This window comes from Triturus cristatus, chromosome 10 (assembly GCF_964204655.1).
Source record: "Triturus cristatus chromosome 10, aTriCri1.1, whole genome shotgun sequence".
NCBI classification, from domain to species: domain Eukaryota; kingdom Metazoa; phylum Chordata; class Amphibia; order Caudata; family Salamandridae; genus Triturus; species Triturus cristatus.
In genome coordinates this window covers 1,018,308,202-1,018,331,008 of record NC_140593.1, presented here as the reverse complement: position 1 = coordinate 1,018,331,008, position 22,807 = coordinate 1,018,308,202, and the positions used below count along the sequence as shown (strand labels likewise).

The 22,807-nt window shown below is 43.8% G+C and overlaps 1 protein-coding gene across 1 annotated transcript in view; it reads left to right on the top strand.

Moving 5' to 3' along the window:
• Positions 1-22,807, top strand: part of LMTK2 (lemur tyrosine kinase 2) — a 215,770-nt gene that overhangs the window by 113,634 nt on the left and 79,329 nt on the right. The window contains exons 7-9 of the mRNA XM_085629011.1: positions 6,682-6,815; positions 15,454-15,538; positions 16,566-16,687. Coding sequence (XP_085485137.1) covers positions 6,682-6,815; positions 15,454-15,538; positions 16,566-16,687 — 341 coding nt within the window. The remainder of the gene's footprint in view (positions 1-6,681; positions 6,816-15,453; positions 15,539-16,565; positions 16,688-22,807) is intronic.

Sequence of the window (22,807 nt, the reverse complement as noted above, 5' to 3'; positions counted from 1 at the left end):
ACAGAACTCTGTAGTGCACCAACTAATCGAGATTTCATACTGTACTGTAGAGCATTTCCCAATGAATAACAACGTGTTAAATGCATTTTTCATTTAAGCTGCACAGAAACGTAAAGAATATTTTGTTTTTTTAGCCACACCTTTGGTGCCGAAGTTTGTCAGAAAACATAGCCTGACATTTCAGTTGTCTTAGAAGCGCAGCAAATGTGACAAGATAAATACAGAATTTAAAGGCATATTTATTTATTACTTGGATTTTCGCAGCCTGCAAAAACCAGCTCGGGACCCCCAGTTTGGGAAACACTGACCTATGGATTGTCGATGGTCCTTAACTGCTCACTGGGCTGGTGCATGGACATTCGACCTGCGGCTCTACTTTTTCCTTTGGAATTAATCTTCTGGGAAAATGTAACCACGTGCGGATATTTGTTAGACACAATGCTTTCATACTTGCATTTGCTTTTTCTCAGCAGGGTTTTGAACATCGATATTCTGACTGGTAACAGTGGTAGAATTGTAGTTTTTCTTCTGTCAACATCTACATTTATTTCCATCTGAACTGTCTGCTCGCCGTCATAAGGTGCTTTAGTCATGCACTTTAAATACCCTCACCCCGGGGGTGAAGAACTCAGAGAATCTAAAACATCTCTTCCAACATTATATGCATTTACTGAAAAAAATTATCAAAGTTACGTTTCTTTTCTCAGAACTTAAACAGTTTTAGAACGTTGGAATGTGGAGCACTCCATTGAATACAATGGAGGGCTCCGTGATGCTACGAGCCGGTAAAAGCCCGCAGAGTAACATTCCAATGTTGCTTTTGTTCACAGATGTTGCTGTGAACAAATGCCTCTCGGAGCCCGAGGGGATTTAAACCCCCTCAGGCTCCGAGAGGCCTTTGTTTTATTTAATAGAACATTCTGCCCTCTAGTGGCAGAATTTTCTAATAGCCTTATAGCTCTTCGTAGCTGGGCTGTACCGGCCATTAACGTCCCCCTCCCTTGTTTAACTCTGGAGCAGGCCTTTTAATGGCCAGTATAACCCGTTAAGGCAGGCTATAAGGCTATATTATTAAAAAAAAGAAATTCCTCTAAAAAAAGAATTCGGAAGCGGTCTTTTAAAACATACAAAAGCCAAAAAACACTGAAATTCACCTCTTATGGTGAACAGTGCAGCCCCTCGATACCATGCACTGCTCACAGCCTTGCCCACAGCAGGCAATTTCATGGATAGAATCAGAGTGACATGACATAACTATTATTAATTATTTCATTGATGGATCTCTACTACCCTATACCATAGAATCCACCAGGCTCTGAGAAGAGAAACTAGCCTTTCTCATGCCTTGGGTTGTATGTGAGCGGTTATTGGGTCTATATCAGGGCACTTTGTGGGCGCAGGGCATGCCCAGAGTCAGGCCCTGTAACCCCACCCACACTCATACCCCTACATTTCACTGCTCCGAGCCGTTGGATGTGGTCGGTGGGCTCTAGAGTCAGGGCCTGACCCTACATTTCACTGCTACTGGCCGGTGGATGTGGTCGGTGAGCTCTGGAGTCCAGACCTTGTCTTTGCCCGGCCCTGTACTCCTCGTCTGTACTCTTACATTTCACTGCTCCTGGCCGTTGGACGTGGTCTTTAGGTTCTGGAGTCGGGGCCTTGTCTTTGCCCGGCCCTGTACTCCACGCCTGTACTCTTACATTTCACTGCTCCTCACCGTTGGACGTGGTCTGTGGGCTCTGGAGTCTGGGCCTGGTCTTTGCCCAGCCCTGTACTCCACGCCCTTACTCTTCCATTTCACTACTCCTGGCCGTTGGACGTGGTCGGTGGGCTCTGGAGTCAGGCCTTGTCTTTGCCCAGCCCTGTATTCCACACCTGTACCCCTACATTTCACTGTTCCTGGGTGTTGGACGTGGTCGGTGGGCTCAGGAGTCGGGGCCTGGTCTTCGGCCTGGCCCTGTACTCCTCACTCCTCTGCCAAAGATTCCCCTGGAGGCCTTCTGCGGCACCCAGTGACCTCTGGGTGTCGACCATACATTGAAGGTCAACACCTTTTCCCCTCAATCTCCTGGATGTTGATGTGCCTAGTGCCTTCTGCGTGCTGTGCCAGGCTTTTCCCAGGCACTGCACACACAGAGCCCCAGATCCCAAAACTGCTTCAATTACGCCATTAATAATCTTCTTTGTGATGTAATCTGTGACGTAATGTTTGAAGAAAACTGCTTTGGGGGAGTTATTTTTACTTTGCACAATGTGCCGAATTTCTGCTTTTTTTGATTTTGCGTTTTAATTAGCGTTAAAGGCCCAGCTATGACGGGCTATAAGGCTATTAGAACATTCTGCCACTAGAGGGCAGAATGTTCTAACAAATAAAACAAAGTCTTCAGGGAGCGTGAGGGGATTGAAATCCCCTCAGGCTCCCTGAAGCCTTTGTTCACAGCCAGAGCTGTGAACAAAGAAGCATTGGAATGTTGGAGCTCCGGGCTTATACCAGCCATTATAAGCCCGGAGCGACGCCATTGTTTTCAATGGAGCTCCCAACATTCCAATGTTCTAACATAGCCTTATAGGCTATTAAAGGCCCGCTCCAGTGTTAAAGACCCTTTAATAACCTGTATAGCCTTACTACGAAGGGCTATAAGGCTATTAGAACATTCTGCCACTAGAGGGCAGAATGTTCTAACAAATAAAACAAAGGCTTCAGGGAGCGCAAGTGGATTGAAATCCCCTCAGGCTCCCTGAAGCCTTAAAGAAACATTGGAATGTTGGTGCTCCGGGCTTATACCAGCCACTATAAGCCTGGAGCTACTCCATTGTTTTCAATGGAGCTCCCAACATTCCAGTGTTCTAATATAGCTGTCATGCAATTTGACAGCAGATCTTTTATTACTGTTACTAATACCCAATTTAGTGATACTGCGTTTGCTGAGCTCGTACAGATGAGGAGCTGAGTCGGCTTGAACCCATTACCTACAGGACACTCACTTGTTCCAGACAAACTTAAAGTACTGAGACTTTTGGCGGCTAAGTACATGGTGTCAGTTGTCGATTAATCCCATGCTTAAAACCGTGTACAGCTTAGTTTGAAAGATCCACCCTGAATTTGCCAGATCCACGACATTTTGCCCTCGGTGGAATGCTGGGACCATCTTTCACTTCTGTCTCCCTCCTTCCTGACCTGCAGCCAATCTGTGTTCCCTGAACGTAAGTGTTTCGTTGAAGCAATATTTGGTATCACTCACTTATGGTCTTGTGCTGCCACCTGGCGTCGAGCCGCTGTAGTAATTTCCTTCAGTGTTTTACGCAATAGAGGCTAACGTCAGCGAAGTGCTTTTGTTTGTTTCATTGTCGTTGTTAGGACATGGGGTGCTACGTTTTTATTTCCTAGTCGAAGGGAATTCATTCTATAAAGTTATTTATTTTTTAGTTTGTTTTATGTGGTTCAGAGATAATCTTGTACAGGCTTGAATTTAAGCTGGTTGATCATTAGCATTCCTATAGAACCCCACATATAATCCAAGTATCACAAATGGCATATTAACGTTTTTGATTTACTTCTGTTGATTTGATTTCGAAATAGACAATGCACATGAGTTTGTGCGCGGCTCTTCACATGGAAAAATGGTGGTACTTCGTAAATCTACATCGCTCTGTGAAACCTGGATGATTTATTTATCCAAAAATTAAGCCAAATGAATAGTTTAAACTTTAGTGTTGTTTCCGTTTTTCCCTTGGACAACGTGAGAAGATATTGTTGCATGCTTAGGGCCGAGTGCACATAATGTGATTGTCTGTGACAGACACGTCAGCTGAGACAATAACTTGGCACATGAGCGCTCTCTAGCAGCGCCCACAGATGCCTTAATGGGCCTCGCTCAGTTTGCCAGTCATTGCTCACAAACTCCATGCCTACGAAGAGGCTTGGCCGTTGGTGCTTCCAAAATTCGGTGTTTGATGGGTAGTGACCGCGGTGTTGCTTTGTCGTTACTTCATCATCCGCTAACACTCTGCAGTACTTATGATCTAGCGGAAGTGTGTGCATCTCTGTTGTGATGGTATCTGCTACAGGACCTGCCCTGTACTCCGACCAGGAACGCAGGACATTCTGCAGTGAAGGCCATGGTTCACAGTCACAGTATTCCAAAGAAACGTACATGACGCTCATGACTGATCAGTCTGTGTAGGGCTCCTTACAAAATGCAATGCAGTATTTGTTTTAATACATAAGAACATGCAGATTCAGTTGGGCCAATTACAGATTTGTCATTTACTCTGCTATGCTGTGATGAGCCACTCTGATTGTTTTACTGAACGTTACAGGGAATATATTGCACTACATGAGAAACTGAACTAGTAGGGCCTTCTACCCAATCTCTGATTTTGATTGTTTTCTCCTTTTTGTTTTACAATGTTGACCTCAAATGTTTTGAGTTCATGCATGCTTCTGCCTCTGTGAACAGCGCTCTGATACCCACAAGGGTCATGTTTGCGCTTTATAAAACTTTTCAAATAAATAAATAAATTCAATGGGCTAAGTGCCATTTTGCTAAAAGATTAGGTGGTTGACGGGTAACATATGTGCTGAGTGCTAATCGAAAGCAGTGTACAATAAAACGCCAACAAATAAGAAAACTGATTTGTCTACCCCTTCGTCCATTAGTCCCTTCACCTTTTCATCTTTGTCCATTATTCAGTGGGGCCCTGAGATGAACTAACTCTTAGAACCAAAGGCGAAAAAGGTGAAGGGACTAACAGTTGAAGGGGTCGACAGCTACATTTTCTTATTTGCTGATGTTTTATTGTGCGCTGCTAATCCAAATAAATCCCAGTGAAATCTGCCATCTTTGAAAAGCTACAGTGCGATTTCAGGCTACAAACTAAATACACATAAAGAGATTGCATGTTGACACATAAAGCGAGCTGGGAAATTGACAGAGAAGTGGAATGCATTGAGCCCCAAACTAAGGCTCCCCCATAAGAAATGAAAGCAGGAACCAAGGTATCGCATGTAGTGCAGTACCCTTAGCGCATATCCATCAAACTATATACTCCTTCTGGTAACACTACTAAATCATATCATGCTCCTCGTACAAAGAAGAAGAGAAGTAAAATATAAGAGCCAACTCTCTAGCATATTGAGCGTGTGTAATTCTCTAATGCCCGTCTCAGTCTTTGCCTACGGAACAGTTCTATCAGCAAATTCATTTGGTTTTTTAAATATCTTAGGGCATTGGGACTCCTTGCCAAGCAATGATCTAGATAGAAGGATAGTTTTTCCTAACCTACAGAAATACTTTGGACCAGATGCCTATGACACCAGGTTTCTGATGGAGCCTATGTGACAGATTCTAGTGCCTGATGTTGGTGGTTGCAGCCCGAGGATGTGGCCGGAAAATGCCAAACTCAGTCTAATCAAAAACAATTAAAGTAAATGGAGCAGCAGAAGATCAGGTTCAGATAGGTGGGCTCTGGGATGTGGGATGTGTATCTTACGGTTGTACGTAATGGAACATAATGGATAAGTATGCGTAAGAGTTGAACCCCCATCGTATTCTACCACTGTTCCTAAAGAGAAATGCAAGCGGCATGTGCAAAAAGGAAGCCCATTTGATGGGGCGAGTGAGCTTGTGTGATTCACTGATATTTTGACTTTAATGTTACTTGTACCCTATTCAACCCACGTGGTTACGGATTGCAACAATTTCGGGCGACCGGATGCTCTCATCTCCAGAGCCGGTCTTCTTCCTGCCCTCCTTTTGTCATACACTTTTGCAAACGAAATAGGCTCTGCCCCCCTCAGAACCTGCAGTATTTTATGCCTAATATGATCTCTTAGTTGGTATGGCTTCTTCTCTCCCCCGCGTCCAGATCATCAAAGAATATTGCGACACTCTCAGGCACAAAGAAAGACATCAGCCTGATGGTGTTGAGTGCGGATTCGCAAGTTCTGACTCGCCCATGTAGTTAATTGTATGTTATCGACAATAGTTGCATTAGATCCGATTCTTCTCAATTGGATAAGAGCTGCGACTCTCAATCAAGGACTCTAGATAATTCTAAAAGTATTTTAATATTTTCGCGACTGGATTTAAACCTCCAGAGCAGACTCGTCTCCCTCACCTGTAAATCCTCAAGTAATCCAAGAAGTTTGAATGGAGATCCCAAGACAGATCCATGTTATTGCATGTTACAAAGTAATGCACAAATATCTTCCAAAGTTAAGAGGTGGTAAAAATAAAACAATTTGATTTCTACCACAGTAGGCAGGCAAAAGATGTTTACACACTGTTGAATTCTTCTAGAAGGTAAACGATTATTTTGCATCAAGGTCTGATAAACCTTTAAAAGCATTAAAAAACTGTACTGTAAATGTATACATGCATCGTGGGTTTTTGAACAAATTTATGGAGCACCTGCCTGACTGGTAACATGTGTGCGATGACTGGGTTGGCCATGCCTACTTTTCGCTTGTTTTTAGTGTCTGAGTTACCTGCCCTGGAGAACAGTGAACTGGAGTCTAGATGTAAGAGGAGTGCTTATTGGGAGACGCGTTGTAATAATAAAGACACTAATAAGGGATTTCAGCTAATTAATGTTTGTTTATATGTTTTTATGTTAGGGCTCTCTGATTTTCATTTAACAGAAGGGGAACTTGTTGAGTATTTCCATTTTGTTTTGCAGGGTGACATAAAGGCGTACATTTGTAACGAGGAAGAAAATCTCAGTGGTGATGCCGAAGTAATGCTTCTTCAAAGAATAGCATGCGAGATTGCTGCAGGACTGGCCGTGATGCATAAACATAATTTTGTGCATAGGTGCGTCTTATAAAGTACTTTATTTTATATATATATTAAGCTTCCCTCAGCAAAAGTATTTTTTTTTAATTTTTACTCGCGTCTACTTAAGATTGTATTTTCTGATCGAAATGTCATATAACACTACTAGAAGCATCATTCTAAAATGTATCATTTGTTCACTAGCGCATCATATAACAAGTCTTGGCAAAGCCAATAGGTCTTGCCTGTGTGGGATATATTTGCTTTGTCAACGTCTGTTAGCCATGTTGTATAGCAGCGTGGCTGCTGTGCATCACGACTGAAAGTTAGAAAAAAAAGTGCTAGGTTGCTGGTTGTGTTGGTGCTTTTTTTTCTGCCGGGAGTGGTGGGATAAGCCACACAATGCAAAAGTGAGATCGGGCAAGCAACACAACATGGGCGGGGCATCAGGGTGATGGAGCATGCAACACAATACAGGTGGGTTCTCAGGGGTATGAGGCAAGCAGCAATATGCGAAAGGGGACGGATGCAAGTGAGGGAGGATCGGAGGAGAGACGACCTGCAAACCCATGCACTCTTATGGAGTGCTGCAAATAAAAGGGAAAAAGTAACTCTGAAGGTTGGAGTCCTGGAAGGACACTGGGCAGTGAAGAGGTACTTTGGCCATGCTCCAGGGAAGAGACAAACACATAGAGGAAGTGAATCAGGCACACACTGACCAAAGATAAGCACGGAAATGACAGTGACAATTAAGCCAACCAACCATAAGCAAAGGATGGGGTCTAAACTCCATGCGCAGTCCCACACAATACCTAGTGATTGGTAGGTGAAAAGTTCTGTACTTTAAACACTGCCAATGATAACTTGGAGGGGGCGGTCATGCCATTATAAAACATTAACCCTATTGAGGTCCATAGGGGCATAATGTACACATCAGGACTGTTGCTTTATTTTAGTCATAACCAGATGATATTGCAAAACCAAATCTGCTCCATCTACTGCACATTAAAGAAATAATGGCTAAGTGCTAGCATCATGTACACACACACACACACACACACACACACCTACCTACCCCCAAGGCTCACAAACTATACAAACCAGCTGTGTTCACAACTCAGTGGAAATATTTGCAATAATGCAGTGTCTGCAGAGAGTTGTATGCAGAAAACAACACTGAGGACTAAAAGGAACAATATTGTTTTATTTTTGTTGAATTAATATGCGGGCCAAAAGCCTTGTTATGCTGATTTTATAATGCATTGTATGCACTTTAGAAATTAAAGCACCCTTTTCCACGTTATCAGTTTGCATTATTGTGCCGAGTTATTTATTTTTTGTTTAACTTTGTTTTTATTATTATTTTCATTATTTTCACACTTGTAGTGTACATCATAGCTGTACATAAAACATGCAGTTATGGAGGTAGACATTCCAGCCACTAACATCTACTACAGACCTCATATATTAACAGTTGGCATGTCATCTTGAACATATGAGTGTTAACTATAGATAACATTGCTTAATACAAGCATATAACATTTTACCCTGCCTCCTGGAACATTTACAGTCGGTCTACACAGCATTGCGTACAACATATCCATAAGCACCCCTTCGCATTGTGGCAGCCCAGCCATCTATCTCGACTGTGTGTGGTGCTCCCCTAGTTTCCCTCGCCTGTCATTGCTCAACGAACATATTTTAGACAGTGTATTATGATGTTTGAGGGCTAAATATGTATCTAGGAGGTGAGCGGGGGATCAATCGAAAAGGTAGGGGTGAGGAAGTGCAGCTCGTGAAGAGGAGGGGGAGGGGGGATTGCGATAGGTGAGAAAAAGGGGGTGGGAAGGGGGAGGGGGGAGGGATACAGTTTCAACCATACTCCTGTGTGGGCCACCGTGGCTGGATGCTAAGCGCTTCCCTGCTGTCTGTGTATTATATGTTATCTTCTATTGCCTGCTGGTCCTCCTCTTCGCATGCACCTGCTGGTGTCTCCGAGCGGTCTCGCCAGGTCGTGCAAAAGTCCAGCAATATTACGTCCGATGCCGCCGCTATTGGCTGCTTTTGCAGTCCCATTGCGTCATCACGACGGAACGCTACACTTTCTGCCTGCACCCAATACAATAGAGATTGATACCTGGCTATTGCTCCTAGGGGGGGGGGGGTGGGGGACTTCCAATGGCGCGCAAGTAGACGTTTGGCAACTATGAGGCCCAGATCATTGTATCTAGAAGTCACTTTATACTTTTTGGGCCTTGGGTACTGCCCCAAAATGCACATTTCCCATGACCAGTCCAGGATGCGCTCCAAGCATTGAGATAAACAGCTGGTGACTGCACCCCAATACGCTTGTCCAGCAGTGCATGACCCCACCATGTGTAACAGATCTGCACCTGCCTCATCACATCTTACACATCTGGCATCGGTGCGATCAAAGTACCTAAGGAGGACTGTGTAAGCGGGACAGCTACCTGTAGGAGTAGTCCGTGGACAATTCTGCCAGTTTGTCACATGCCTTATCGTGGCCATGTGGGCGTCCCAGCTACATTCCAAAAATATACTTCCTCCAATCGCAGCAACCCCAAGTGCTCTTCGGGTCCAGGCTCCCAGCAGGAAATATAGCTGGATGAAACAGAGCATTGCCCCATCTTGCCCACAGCCCGAATAGTCACAGTATTGCAGGTCGATAGCTAAAACTACAAGTATCCATTACATCCGGGATCATATTAGGTCATCGACCATTTGTGAGGTGACCATAGGAAAGAGTGGAGATCCGTAGAGGTCATCTATTGGTGCTCCATGCAATAATGAGGAGGAAGAACTCGGACACGGTAGCTGGGGAGCAACAAAGCCGGTGATAGATGCAGTCGCCTCAAGGGCACCTCTATTCTGCCGGAATATGCCACATGTCTTTGCCACTGTGTCGTCTGGTCGATAATGCTCCATTACTTCGTCGGGTTCGAGTTTCAGTGGTGCACAGCGAGCATTCTGCATCATCATGCATGCAACATCAAAACTGATATTGCTTTGCCCAGTCCTAAGCATCGTCTGGTTCAAAGAAAAAGTGCAATGATAAGCCATGATCCCGAGTTTAGCAGGAATAAAAGCGCGTACTTGAGCCCCATTTCCCTCAGCTTCTTCTTAACGTGGAGTAATGAGGAACGCTTATGTTGGAACGCTAAGGTGTAATCTGGAAATCTTACGTTAGCGTTCTCTATCTGAAACCAGCTCATGCTTCTTGCAACAATGTATCTCGGTTTCTGATGTTGAGATGCGTGCCGTTATTGGCCGGGGTGCACTTTTAGGAGGAGTATCGGGGTAGGAAGCCTGTGAGCACACTCCAACGCGAAGAAAGGTCCGGAGGGGAGACATCCTTATGGAGCCAGGTTTCAGTGTACTTTATGGAATCTCGCAATTCAAGTCTCTCCAGCATGCAAACAATACGCAGATTATTGTGCTGCACCCTCCCTTCCACAGCTTCACCTCTGCCCTCAAGATGTTGCACCCGATTTGAGAGGTCCAACAGGATCTAGGGCTGGTCCGTGGTTTGTGGGTGAATGGTTTGAAGAAGGGCACTACTGTTGGTATGTACTTTTCCGGAGTATTTATGTTGGTTCTCATGCAGGATACCCATATCCTGTACCTCTGTGTCTACTTTTTGCTCAAAAGCAGTGCGTCTTTCCTCAATGGCTTAAAGGGTCCATCTGCTGTGTTTTTAGTAACAGGTCCTTTATGCTTCTGCTGTCCGCTTGGGGCAGGTGAGTGTTCTTGCAGTGGCGGTGCGTCCATTGGGGGCGTTGCCCCACTAATGCCACGGCCCCAAATTCTTCGTTCTACTTCTCCAACGCTAATTCCAATCAGGACTTCAGTCCTGATTGGAATTGGCGTCTCTGCGTCGGAGAAGTAGAACGAGGGTCGCGGGGGGTGGGGGCGGGGCTGCGGCAGCACTGACTCTGGAAGTTGAGTGACATGCCAGCAGCGCAGTTGCAGTCCTAGCAATAGTGCGCATGTTCATTTTTGGGCTGATAATTTTTATGATCAGCCCGAACATGCGCACTCTAGGCTACACATTAGGAGACCGAGGGTTTGATGCCGTAGCCCCCCGGTCTCCTAATGGGCAGGGAATATTCCTGCCCTCAACCAATCCTCGCGGCGCTGCTGGAGCAGCGTCAGTAGAGGGGTTGGCAGGCACTGCAGTGACGTTGCGGCTGTTCCGGTTTGCTCCTGGGTCCCGCGCTCTTCAACAGTCGTGCAGAGGCGGCACGGACCGGTAAGTTTTCATTCTTTTATTATATTATGTATATATCTACACCCCCCCCCCCCCCCCCCCCCCCCACACGTATTTATTTAAGCTTGGATGTATTTTAGTCTTTGCAAATCAGTGCCCATATAGCTTCTGTTGTTGGTCTGCACGTATGGCGCCAGCATGTCTTTGCGCACGGATACTAGTTATAAGAGTTTTGATAAGCATCAACATGCCTGTCCGTATTTTTGCTGTTTGTCCAACTATGTTTACTCGAGTCCCTAGCTGCACCCACCTCCAATGAGTTGTGAGATTTAACGGAAAGCAAACCTGAGAGTACCCGGAGAAAAAGCATTCCGTGTGTGTGTCATGACGTGAATATTTGAGCTGTGTGTGCTGAGGGGGTACTGTGTGAGAGTTGGGTGCATTGCTTGTGTGGGTGTGTTGAGGGTATGTGGAAGTGGAAGTATTCGGAGCTAGTGATGTGTTTGGAGGCCGTTGTATGCATGTGTGTGTTGATAGATACACATGTGTTGTTTGAGGTGATGGCATTGGTTTAGGATACAGTTTCTACGTTTCATCATGCTCAGTGCTTGAATTGGACAGGTAGGTACTGAGTACCTGCACCTCTTTAATTTGAAAGGGAGCATACAACACTCCTCAGTGGCAAACAGATAGGGAGTATAAGCACTTCTTTATTGTTTATTTTACGCACTGGTTGTGTACTGTTAGTGTTTATGTAGTGCACACGGGACACGTGCAGTGCTTAATATGCTACGTAGAACTCAGAACCAGGGGAGCAGGGTAAAACTGGGGGCGCTGGGGAAAACCAGAGAAAACAACATACAATAGATGGTCTAGAGACACTAATAATGCTGTGATATACAGTGCCGCGCATCGGACTTCTAAGTGTATACGCAGTTTAGGACCTGCTGATTGCATGCCTCTGTGTGTATTTTAGTGGTAGTGGGGAGGACATGTCCCTAGTGGGTGCGGGGAGGACATGTGCTGCTTTGCTACAGGGCTTCTCGCGCAGTAAGTCTTGTTCGTAGAGTTTATTTGGCATACAACTGGTAACCAAGCTGCACATTAAAGGGAAGAATTTGTAGCGTGGGTACAAAATGCGAGGAGTTTGCGTGAGAGCGAAGTAAATGGTTAAAGTTTGCTGCTCGTGCGTGCCTCTGTAGCTACGAAGCATGTGTGGACTTGTAACTGGTGAGGATTGGCCAGGCATACAGCGAGACATGACTTGCAGATTAATATAAGATAGGAGACGGTAGCTGGTGGTGGGGTGGGATGGAACCTGGCAGATGCGGGGGCTGAAAGTTCAGGCATGGAAAAAAAGTGAGCAGTTGAGGATGGTACCTAAGATGTTTATTAACCTTCTTGCTTTCTCAAATTTGCTTGAAAATGCACCATATTCCCACTCTTCTTTCAAAATTTTCACGGACCCCCCTTAGGTTGTTTGGGCTCTCTCGCTCCGCTCGCCGCGGTGCACTCAAACACAAATTTTACGCCTCACCACTTTCAAATGTCACCAGCCGCCACTGTGTTCCTGTTCGACTGCATCAAGGAATGTCAAGTGAGTGTATGGTATTGGTGTGTCAGGCACTGTTTTGAGGTGTAGCAGTATCAGCTGGGCAGCGTTTGTTTCCCTTTACAAAGTTCCCTCCACCACAACTACCGCGACTCACTGCCTCAAGCTACCAGTAGTTGTAGCTTGCCGTCAGGCCTGGCCCGCAAGGCAATTGCGTTAGTGGATCTCTAGGTCAGTGGTTCTTCTTGCCAGAGGGTAATCCCCGTCCAACATCAGCCGTCACTTAGTTGGGTCCTGACGGGCAGCGGACCCAAATCGGCCTTTCCAGGCCTCGGAACCGAGAGATGGCCGTCAGTCTCTCTCATGGCGCCAGGGCCCATGGGCCGGCAGCGCTGCCCTCCTCTCCCGTGTATGGATCTGCAGTGTGTGGGGGACACGCATTGCCCCAATCTCACTCACCTGGGCATGGCGATGGTGGATGATACAGAAAGTGAATGGATCACCAAAATTAGGCGGCCGCCATTTTGGCCCGCTAGCCGCGTCCCACAGCTGAACTATAATTCAAGGTCAAATTAGATTATCTTCTTTTCAGTGCATAAAGTAATCTAAAGGATGGCTGATCAACCTTGTCCATCAGAACTTCCACAATGCCTCCTTTGATTCCATGTGTTAATTATGAATTAATAACAATGATTTACCGACAGTGCAGTGTATTTGCTGTGTGAATGTGGCATTTTGTGTTTCTTCATTTTGCTCCATGGAGAGTGGTGTTTGTTGTTGTATTGAACCCGTCTGTCACCGTGTATGTTTCAGGATTTCTCCTTACTAGATTGTTGAACCATATCATATGATCTTAGAAAAGGTGGAAGGAATCGTAATATCTGAAGAATTTAACTAAAACGTGTCATCATATTTTAGCCGTCCACTGTTTGCCGTGAAAGGAGGAATCGCAAATACATCTGCTATCCTCTTTGTTACTGGAACTTTGCTGTACATCAGGAATTTGTTTTTAATTGATGGACTGCGTGGCCCATGTGTTTTGGTCTTTCTTTTGTGCTTGGGAGTTACATTTCAATGTTTGATTTTGGTGCATAATTTTGTATAATGAAATGGTGATACTGATTAAAGTACCTGAGCAGTGCCATTTGTGAATAGCCAATGTGGTTGGGCTTCAAAAAGTTTACAGGACAAAATAAGCATATTCATTATGAAAAACAGGGTGAGTACAGCTCTGTGTGAAATGGAAATGGTGTGGGTAAAGACAAGTTTAGCTTTTCTTGTGTATTAAGGTACATAGACTGCCTGCTGTGAAATGTGAATGTAAGGATTATTTCAGTGCTTGTTTTATAAGTTTTTTTCGTTGTGTAGTTTACTTAGGTCCTTCGAATGCAGGGCCTTGAAATATGAATATGGAGTTTTTCGAAGGCGTGTGTTTTTCGAAGGCGTATAGGAATGTGGGCTTGAAACATTGATTTATTTGAACACCTTCTTTGTTTTAATTTCTGAATGTGTGTTTTACTAAGGCCCATTGGATGCTTTACATGCTATTAATTTAAGCAGTGGGCATGTTAGTCTGTTATTTGGATTGAAAAGGATAGTGGAGGGATAGCAGAGTGAAGGCTGTGCATATATGTAGCGCTTGCTACCCCTCATGAGGTTTTGAAGTGCTTTTCGGCCCTCCACTATCCTTTCCAATCCAAATAACTGACCAACATGTCCACCGCTCAAATGAATTTCATATTTCACTATACTAATTAACCAGTAATCCTTTTTGGGTTCCTTACTAGCGTGCTACTCGCCGAAAAAGCGTTTCAGTGCCTCATCAAGGGTAGTAAGCGCTATATAATTGCAGTTACAATTAGTATTCCCTTGGTGTGTATTGTAGGGCGCATAAGATGCTCGCCTCAAAATATGCTGATTTAATTCACTAGATGTTCTGTATGTTCTATTTTCTGGATAAGGATTCAACTAAATATCGCCTCAAAATATGATGTAAGAATTATTTCAACACATGAATTTTAAGTTATGTTATTTGGATGTCTATCGTACTAAGGCCCACTGTCCTTGAAACATGAAGTAAGGGGTTGCTTCCTGTGTTATGTTGTGGGCGTCTATTGTAAATAGGGCTCCCAGTTTTATGGTATTTTGTTTTTTGACATTTCTGTCCGTATTTATCCATATTTATTTTTTGCTGATTTTATCTATATTTATCAATATGTATTTGGGGTTTTGTGAAAAAATGAAGCAGAAATTAGTATATTTTCACATTTATTTAACTAATAAATATGCACTCATGCTTGAATGCCTGCCAGGTTTCAATTCTGTGAACACCCGCAGAAGATAAATCAGTGCACTTACATGAAAATATGCAAATTTCAGTATCAACCTTGTGCATATCTCCCGCTGGTAAACCCTCATTACAAAAAGTCCTTTCTTTTGTAACCCTTCTTACCTATCGATCCATACAGTTATTGGCCTGGCAGACAGTATTTAGAATAAATGAAAAAGGACCCATTTTCCGTTTTTATACACATTTAAAAATAAATACAGACAAGAAAATAAATGTTCTGTCTGTATTTATCTGTAAAAACGGAAAACAGGGAGCCCTAATTGTAAATAGGGCGCCTAGGATGCCTGCCTAGATATATCCTATAACATAGGAAGGCATGAATAATTGAGGGTGCCTTGTTTGAACTCTCAAAGGTTGCTCCCTGCGTTTGCTGGTGCCAGCATTTAGCCCTCCAAGTGCGTTTCACAAGGAGCTTCGGAGTATTCTGGTGCTGAACGGGTTAAAATCCATTAGCAGAAAGCGGTGACATAAGCCGCCGTATCGATTCTACTAAGAGCCTCTCGGGATCGCCTCCCCGTTTCCTCATTTTTCGTCTCTTCCTTTGCAGTGATTTGGCCCTGCGCAACTGCTTCCTCACCTCGGATTTAACGGTGAAAGTGGGAGACTATGGGATCGGCTTCAGCAGGTACAAGGTACGTTGGAAAGGAGAACCCGTTCTTTAATTCACTGTCAAACTGAATTGGGAAGAGGATGTGTTTTTTAAACCCCACAAAAACACGTTTATTGCACTGTTTGTCTGCCCTATGATTTATTTAGTACGGTGAGAAGAGTCACTCCTGCGTATTTTGAGGTTTTTTTTTTTAAAGCCATGAACGCCAGATTCCTTTTTTCAAAGTCCTAAAAGGACCTGTGAGCTGAGGTTTGTCATCCTATGCATGTGTAGAGCACAGCCTTTATTGAGCCTCGTGGATACTGAATAAACTATAAAGCTAATAAAGGAGTACCCTGGGAGTAGGGGGGTTCGGAAACTACCTCAGTTTAAGGCACCTGAACGATTTAATGTCTGTTAGTCTAAGTCATTTTTGGGAAGAAAGGCAAGACTACAATACCCAAAATACTTTAAGCTACCAAAAAAAAGTGTCCAGGACTGAAACGCTGTCCGCAATGGCCTGGAGGGTGGTGGTCACCGGGGGGAGGGGGGGGGGGGGTAGCTGTGGTCTTCTGTGAGATGGTACCGCAAGAGATGACCTTCCAGGTCCTTTCTTGAGTTGTGGAAAAGGTGTACAAGTCTTATCTGTGTAACGTGATTCTTTCTATTCTCGTAACTTAAGCAAGATTCCTTTTTGCAGTTGAAATAATGGTTTTATATGGAAAATCATTGCGTTGTATTTGCAAGTATGCTACAATCTCTGGTTATTAGAAACCTACTTGGAGTAATCTGCTCAGACCCTCTCAGTTGAGACAGAGCCTCTCAGATGAGCGTCGTGGTTGCGGTCCGTCTTGTTCTAATGGAGATGTTTTTCTAAGATACTGGTACTCTCTGTATTTGCAATGTCCTTATATTTTACACAGTTGGGCTTGAAACTGAAAAGAGAATTATTGCTGATGCGGGTAGTGGTTCAAAGATTTCAAGAGAGACTGGAGAGTGGAACGTATCTGGTGTATTTCCATTCAGAAACCGTCTCATCGGCATGCTTTCTGTTTTTCTCGTTCCTTCAGGAGGACTATCTCGAAACCGACGAAAAGAGGATTTTCCCTCTTCGATGGACTGCCCCAGAGCTGGTGACTAGCTTCCAGGACAGACTTGTCGTAGCTGATCAAACAAAGCACAGTAATATTTGGTATGTAACACATTTTTAAATGTTCATGCTTTGGGGGGTAGCGTTAATAAAGTCGTGAAAAAAGTCCATTCTGATATCTCTAAATGCAGGTCCACAATCATAAAGGCAATTGTAAATCTACCCTTGTAGAAGTACTGTTCCTCACAGGTGTAGATATACATTTTCCCCAATTCACAAAATTCAGCATGTAATTATGCATAATGAACAATTATGCACCATGGACAGGAATCCTTCTCCGTTCACAAATGCACTTTTTCTTCTCTGCCCCACCCACTAATACATTGACTCCCCATTCCACATGGAACCCCCCTCCCTCCGGATAACTACCTTCTCCTACACACCCCCACACCAAGTTATGTGGTTGGAGATAATCCATTCACCTACACATCCTGAAAGGGAAATTACTCCTGCCTTTTTCTACAGTAAAATTCCAGTTGTTTCCAGGGTTTTGAAGGGTTGGCTAGGAGTTTGTGAACGGCCACCAACTCATTCGTTTGTGACCGATCCCTAACTTACCAGTCAAACCACACCTTGACCCACCCACCTACCAACCCTTGCACGGCGTATACTGCTTCTTCATTCTTTGCCGTAATGGTGGAGAATTCGTGAATGGATTATCTCCAACCACATAACTTGGTGTGGGGGTGTGCAGGAGAAGGTAGTTATCCGGAGGGAGGGGGGTTCCATGTGGAATGGGGAGTCAATGTGGTAGGGGGTGGGGCAGAGAAGAAAAAGTGCATTTGTGAACGGAGAAGGATTGCGCAGGAGTAACGTATTTATGCATGACCAGTATCGTTGTTTGGATAGCCGTGGGGCATAAACGGAGCAATTTTTGTCCATAAATCTAGGTTCACACTGTAAGAATATATGTGAATCGGCATAAAAATATACAAACTTCAATTATTGATGGTATGTAATTATGTGTCCTCTGACAATGTTGAAGACTCGCAATACAATATGGAGTCAAAATCATCATGCCGCTGACCACAATTTTAAAGGGGCCATCCAGTGTAGGAAAAAACAGTTTTTTTCACCAAGACCTCCTTCCCTAACAAATACTAACAGTAAGAGTTATGTAATGATCCATTGTTTGATGTCTGTTTCGGTTTATGAGACCTATTGTGATAGATTTCACCGGATGGCGCTTTTAACATACAAGTATTGATTTTATTGACCTTAACAATAAAATGAAAATATTTGATGCTGATCTAATAGTTTTTCATTTTAACAGATGTTTAAAGGCCCCCGTAGATTAATGTAATCCTGAGGAAATTGCATTGCTTCTTTTAAAAAAAAAAAATAATAAGATTACATCTTTTTTGCTCAACTTTCCACAACTGCGGGAATGCGCCACCTCCCTCTATTAATCGACATTGCTCCCAGTTTTTCGATATCTGCATTCCTGGCCCGATTGAGGCAGCAATATTTCTGATTGGAAAATGTTACTGCAAACTCAATTATTTAAGCAACTCAAATAGCACCACTTCAGCATGTGCACTTGCACCAGAACATTAAAAGTTTGTCCCCAAACTTCAGTCAGCGAGGGGGTTTGGCAATATGATGTGAAGGGGAAATGAGAGGATCTGCTGCAAGCAATCAAACCCCCAAACCACATTACAACCTCTTCACGTTTTCTTCTTCCACCAGCAGCCCCCTGTGCCTCTGTAAAACTAAATGTGAGTGTTTCAGCACCGTACACAAGAACTCCCTTTAAGCTCAACAGACACTTTGTCTATAGGGCTCATTGGGCCTCTTATTTTAGTGCCCACTGGTTTTGTCTGGGCGCATAAATTTTTTTCTTGTATAACCGTATGCACAACACTGATGCCTTGACATTAGTATCACCCAGCTGCTTCTTGAACTCCAGCCCTGTGTCTGTACTCAGGGAAAACCAGTACCGTGGTTTGTTGTACAGGACATCTTCGATTCTATCTGTAGATTGGATAGTCTCTCACTAGAAACCCTCCCCCCAGGCCACTAATGGAGACTAAAAAAGCAATTTATGCTTCTCGTTCCAGAGAGGTAGCCGCATTTGCTGAATTATTTAGGGCATTGGAAGCCAAGAACTGCAAAATAGCAAGTCTGGTGTGTTTTAGGCTCTCTTCTTTAGCTCCTTTATGCATGATTGAGGTAATCACACCATTTTGAAACTCTGAGAATCCCTCCTATTTAGCACCCTCATCCGTTAACTCGAAGACTCTTTATCCATTCTGGTTCTGATTTTTGTAACTGCTTCCTGCCTGTGGATACCACGCATACACCCAACTGCTCCACACTCCGTACCATGGGTCACATTTTGCTTTTAGTCAAGTGCTCCACATTCGTCCCCGCCTCCTTGATTGCACAGTGAAAGGAAAACCCAGAAATTGAAGCTTTGCCCATTTTGATCAAGGCTTATTTGTAGGCTGAAACATACTGTGTCTGCTCCTTCATTAAATGAATAAATGTAAATGAATAAAGAGCATTGAACACTCACCTGAATGCTGGTGTGTGTTTCTCACCAGACATGATTGTTATAGGGGTCTGTGTGTGTATGTGTGTTAAATATATATATATGTGTGTGTGTGTGTGTGTGTGTGTGTGTGTGTGTGTGTGTGTATATTACCTACTGCGATCGCCAGTAGGTAGTTATAGTAAGGACTTAGTTTCCATAGGAAAAGCATTTTTTGACTTGCCTATAACTTTGGCGTCGTTTGACCAATCTTCATGAAATTTTCCTCAAAAAGTGTCAAAGTAGGTTCTGTGTGTCACGGAAAGTTTGGGGGTGATCTGGGGACTGAGGAATAGGGACGCGAGATAAGGGTGCATTTGTAATGCTAATTCCAATAGGAATGCGTTGTCGACCGAACAGCTCAAACCGCTGGACGAAATCACACCAAATTTGGCAGAAAGGTAGATGTTGATGTGCAGATTGTGCTTTTTGTTATTTGGTGCAAATCCGTTCAGTAGTTTTTGAGAAATGTAAGTGGAAAACTATAGTGATATGTCTGACCGTGGATATTTCATGACCGTTTTGCGATTAATCACAAAAACGCGTGCCAGCAGGAATGCTTTGAATGGCTGGACGCAACCTGAACAGAAAGTTGCGACTGCCATTTTGGTGATTGGAAACGGTTCCCGGGGCTGCAAATCTGTGTGAAAGCTAACATAAGGGGTCAGGGTGGAGGTACTCTGACCCTGTGTTTGAGAAATGGGGGTGTTAGTGACACAAGTTATGTGTCCAAAATTGCTTTATTTTAATCACGCGATTTTCACGACGTCGTGACCACCAGTGCGGCCCCTACGTGTACAATCACAGGGACATTGCAACTATCGCAACTTCATCGTAAATATTGGTGAAAAATATTTTTAAAATATATATTTGTACACACTCCCCGGTCATTCTCACAGTCTCATGTACGCACTCACAAACTCACTCACACACTTATACATCCAGTCACATACCCACTCAGATACTCATGCACCCACTCACATATCCTTTCAGGTACTCATGCACCCACTTACTGACTCACTCGGAGTTACGCACCAATGTACAGACCCACTCAGACTCACGCACCTATCTAGAGACCCCCCTCGTACACTCATTCGCAGTCTCATACCCACATAGAGACTCTAACACCCACTCACAGACCCACCTGGGAACCCATGCACACACTCATGTATGTACTCACAGACCCACTGAGAGAGAGAGACTCACACACTCAGTCACAGACCCTCTCAGAGGCTTCTGCACTCCGGCACTCACTCATACACTTAGAGATTCACACGTCCACTCACGGACTTACTCAGATATACAAGAAACCCACTAACTCATCCACCCACAGACCCACCCAGACACTCGCCCTCTCATTCATAGGCCCACTGAGACACTCCTGTATGCACCTGTTCACTTTCCCGCTCAGAGACTTATGCTTTCACTCATAGATCCATTGAGGCACTCATACACCCAATCACAGACCCACTCAGTGACCAACTCACTCACTGACAGAACCATTCAGACACTCATGCTGCCAGTCATAGACCCACTCAGAGACTCATGCACTCACTCACCCACTCAGACACCTACTTAGACACTCATGTATCGACTCACAGATCCAGTCAGACAGTCCTATACTTAATTACAAAGGCACTCATGCACCTACTCACAGATCGACTGAGAGACTCATGCAACCAATCACATACCCATTGTGACACTGATGCACCCACTCATAGATGCGCTCAGTCACATAGTTTGTTACAGAATCATTGATAGACTGATTGACCGTCTCACAGATCTGCTCAAATACTTATACAGTGAATGAGAGACGTACTGATACAGTGATGCATGCAGTCATAGATTCCACTGAAAGACTTCTACTCTGTTACAGAGATATTAAGAGATTTATATATGGTATTATAGAGCCATTTAGATAGTAATGTGTTTAGTGTGTTGGTTATAACCCATTTTGCCATTATAAGTTTTGAATGTGGTGGTGGCTCAAATTCACTTAATAAACTAAAGATTACAAGGGCATTATAGTTAGGAGTTAGCATTTTTTTAAAAACTTAGAAATTCACTGAAAAAAACAAAAGTTACAGGGACGTTATAGTTAGGAAATACAATTAAAAAAAACCTTAGAAAATGTACTTTAAAAAAAAAAGGTTACAGGGACATTATAGTTATTACATCACTCAAGACATGGTTTGACATCACTGACATCTGAAATGACTTCACTGATTACATCATCCAGTGATTGAGTGTTTTCTAAAACTTTTTGAGTGTTAAACTTATATACTGAAGTAACTCGCTATCGAAGTGCCTGGGTAAGTGAGTGGATGCGTAAGGGGTGTATTGAAGAGCGAGTAGAAGAGTGACTGGGTATATGAGAGACAGTATACTTGAGATAGTGGGTGTGTGAGTTTTTGTATAGGTAAGCGAGTGGGTGTGTGTGTGTGTATGAGTAAGTGAGTGGCTGTGTAAGTATCTATAGTTGACTGAGTTTGTGTATCAGTGGTTGTTACTGGTGAATCAGAGGGTGCATGGGTGGCTGAATTGGTGTTAGAGCAGATATATAAGTGTCTGTACGGTTGAGTGACAGGGTACATGAGTGACTATCAGTGGGTGTGTAAGAGCCTGTAACGTGCGAGCGAATGGGTGTCTGAGTGGTTGTATTGGTGAGTGGGAGAGAGGTATGGGAAAGTATATGGTTGTTTAAGTCACTGTATAGGTGAGCAAGTGCATGTATAAGTAACTGAGTGAGTAATTGTATGGGTGAGCTATTGGCTGTGTGAGTGACTGTTTGGGTGAGTGAGTAGGTGGATGGTTAACTGATTAAATGTGTCAGTAGCTGTATGGGTGTATGAGTGGGTGTGTAAGTGTGTCTGTCTCTAACTGAATCTGTGACTAGCTGTCTTAGTAAGGGAGTAGGTGCATGAGTGGCTGTATATGTGAGTTAGTGGTTCCGGTAGTGGCTCTACAGGTGAGTTGATGTGTTACTGGCTGTATGGATGAGTGACGAGATGTGTGAGTGGTTGTATGGGTTCTGTGAATGAATTTGTTAGTGATTGTGTGGGAGTGGGTTTATGACATTTTATGGGGGTGTAAGTGGGTGTGTCGGTATTTCACTGGATGATGTCATAAGTGATGTCACTGACCATGTCATGAGTGATGTAATATGTGAGGGCATAAGCAGTGCATTGCAAGGGCGTGAGTTACTGTTAGCTCAGGTAACTATAACTGCTGAATTTCTCGTTTTGTACGAGTGAATTGTCAGTCTAACTATAACGTCCCTGTAATCTTTGTTTTTTTCAGTGAATATATAATATATTTAGATATAGTATGGGTGTCTTAGGTGGGTGTCTTTGTTGCACGAAAAGCATTTGTATGAATACCAGTCTTGTTCTCTGTGAAAATATGAACATCATAATCATCCACCAGCAAATCGGTCATAATTGTCTGTGCTTGTGGTGCTTTTTGTCTATTAAGCTCAATCCATTAGCATGCCGTCTCTTCTAATGTCTATGCCCCATCTAACCATCTTGCATTCAACGTGGTACTCAGAGTGGATGCCCTTCAACCCACTGTTAAGGCAGTGTTTCCAACGAGTCACTCCTTTTTATTTTACAACACACATCCCCAAA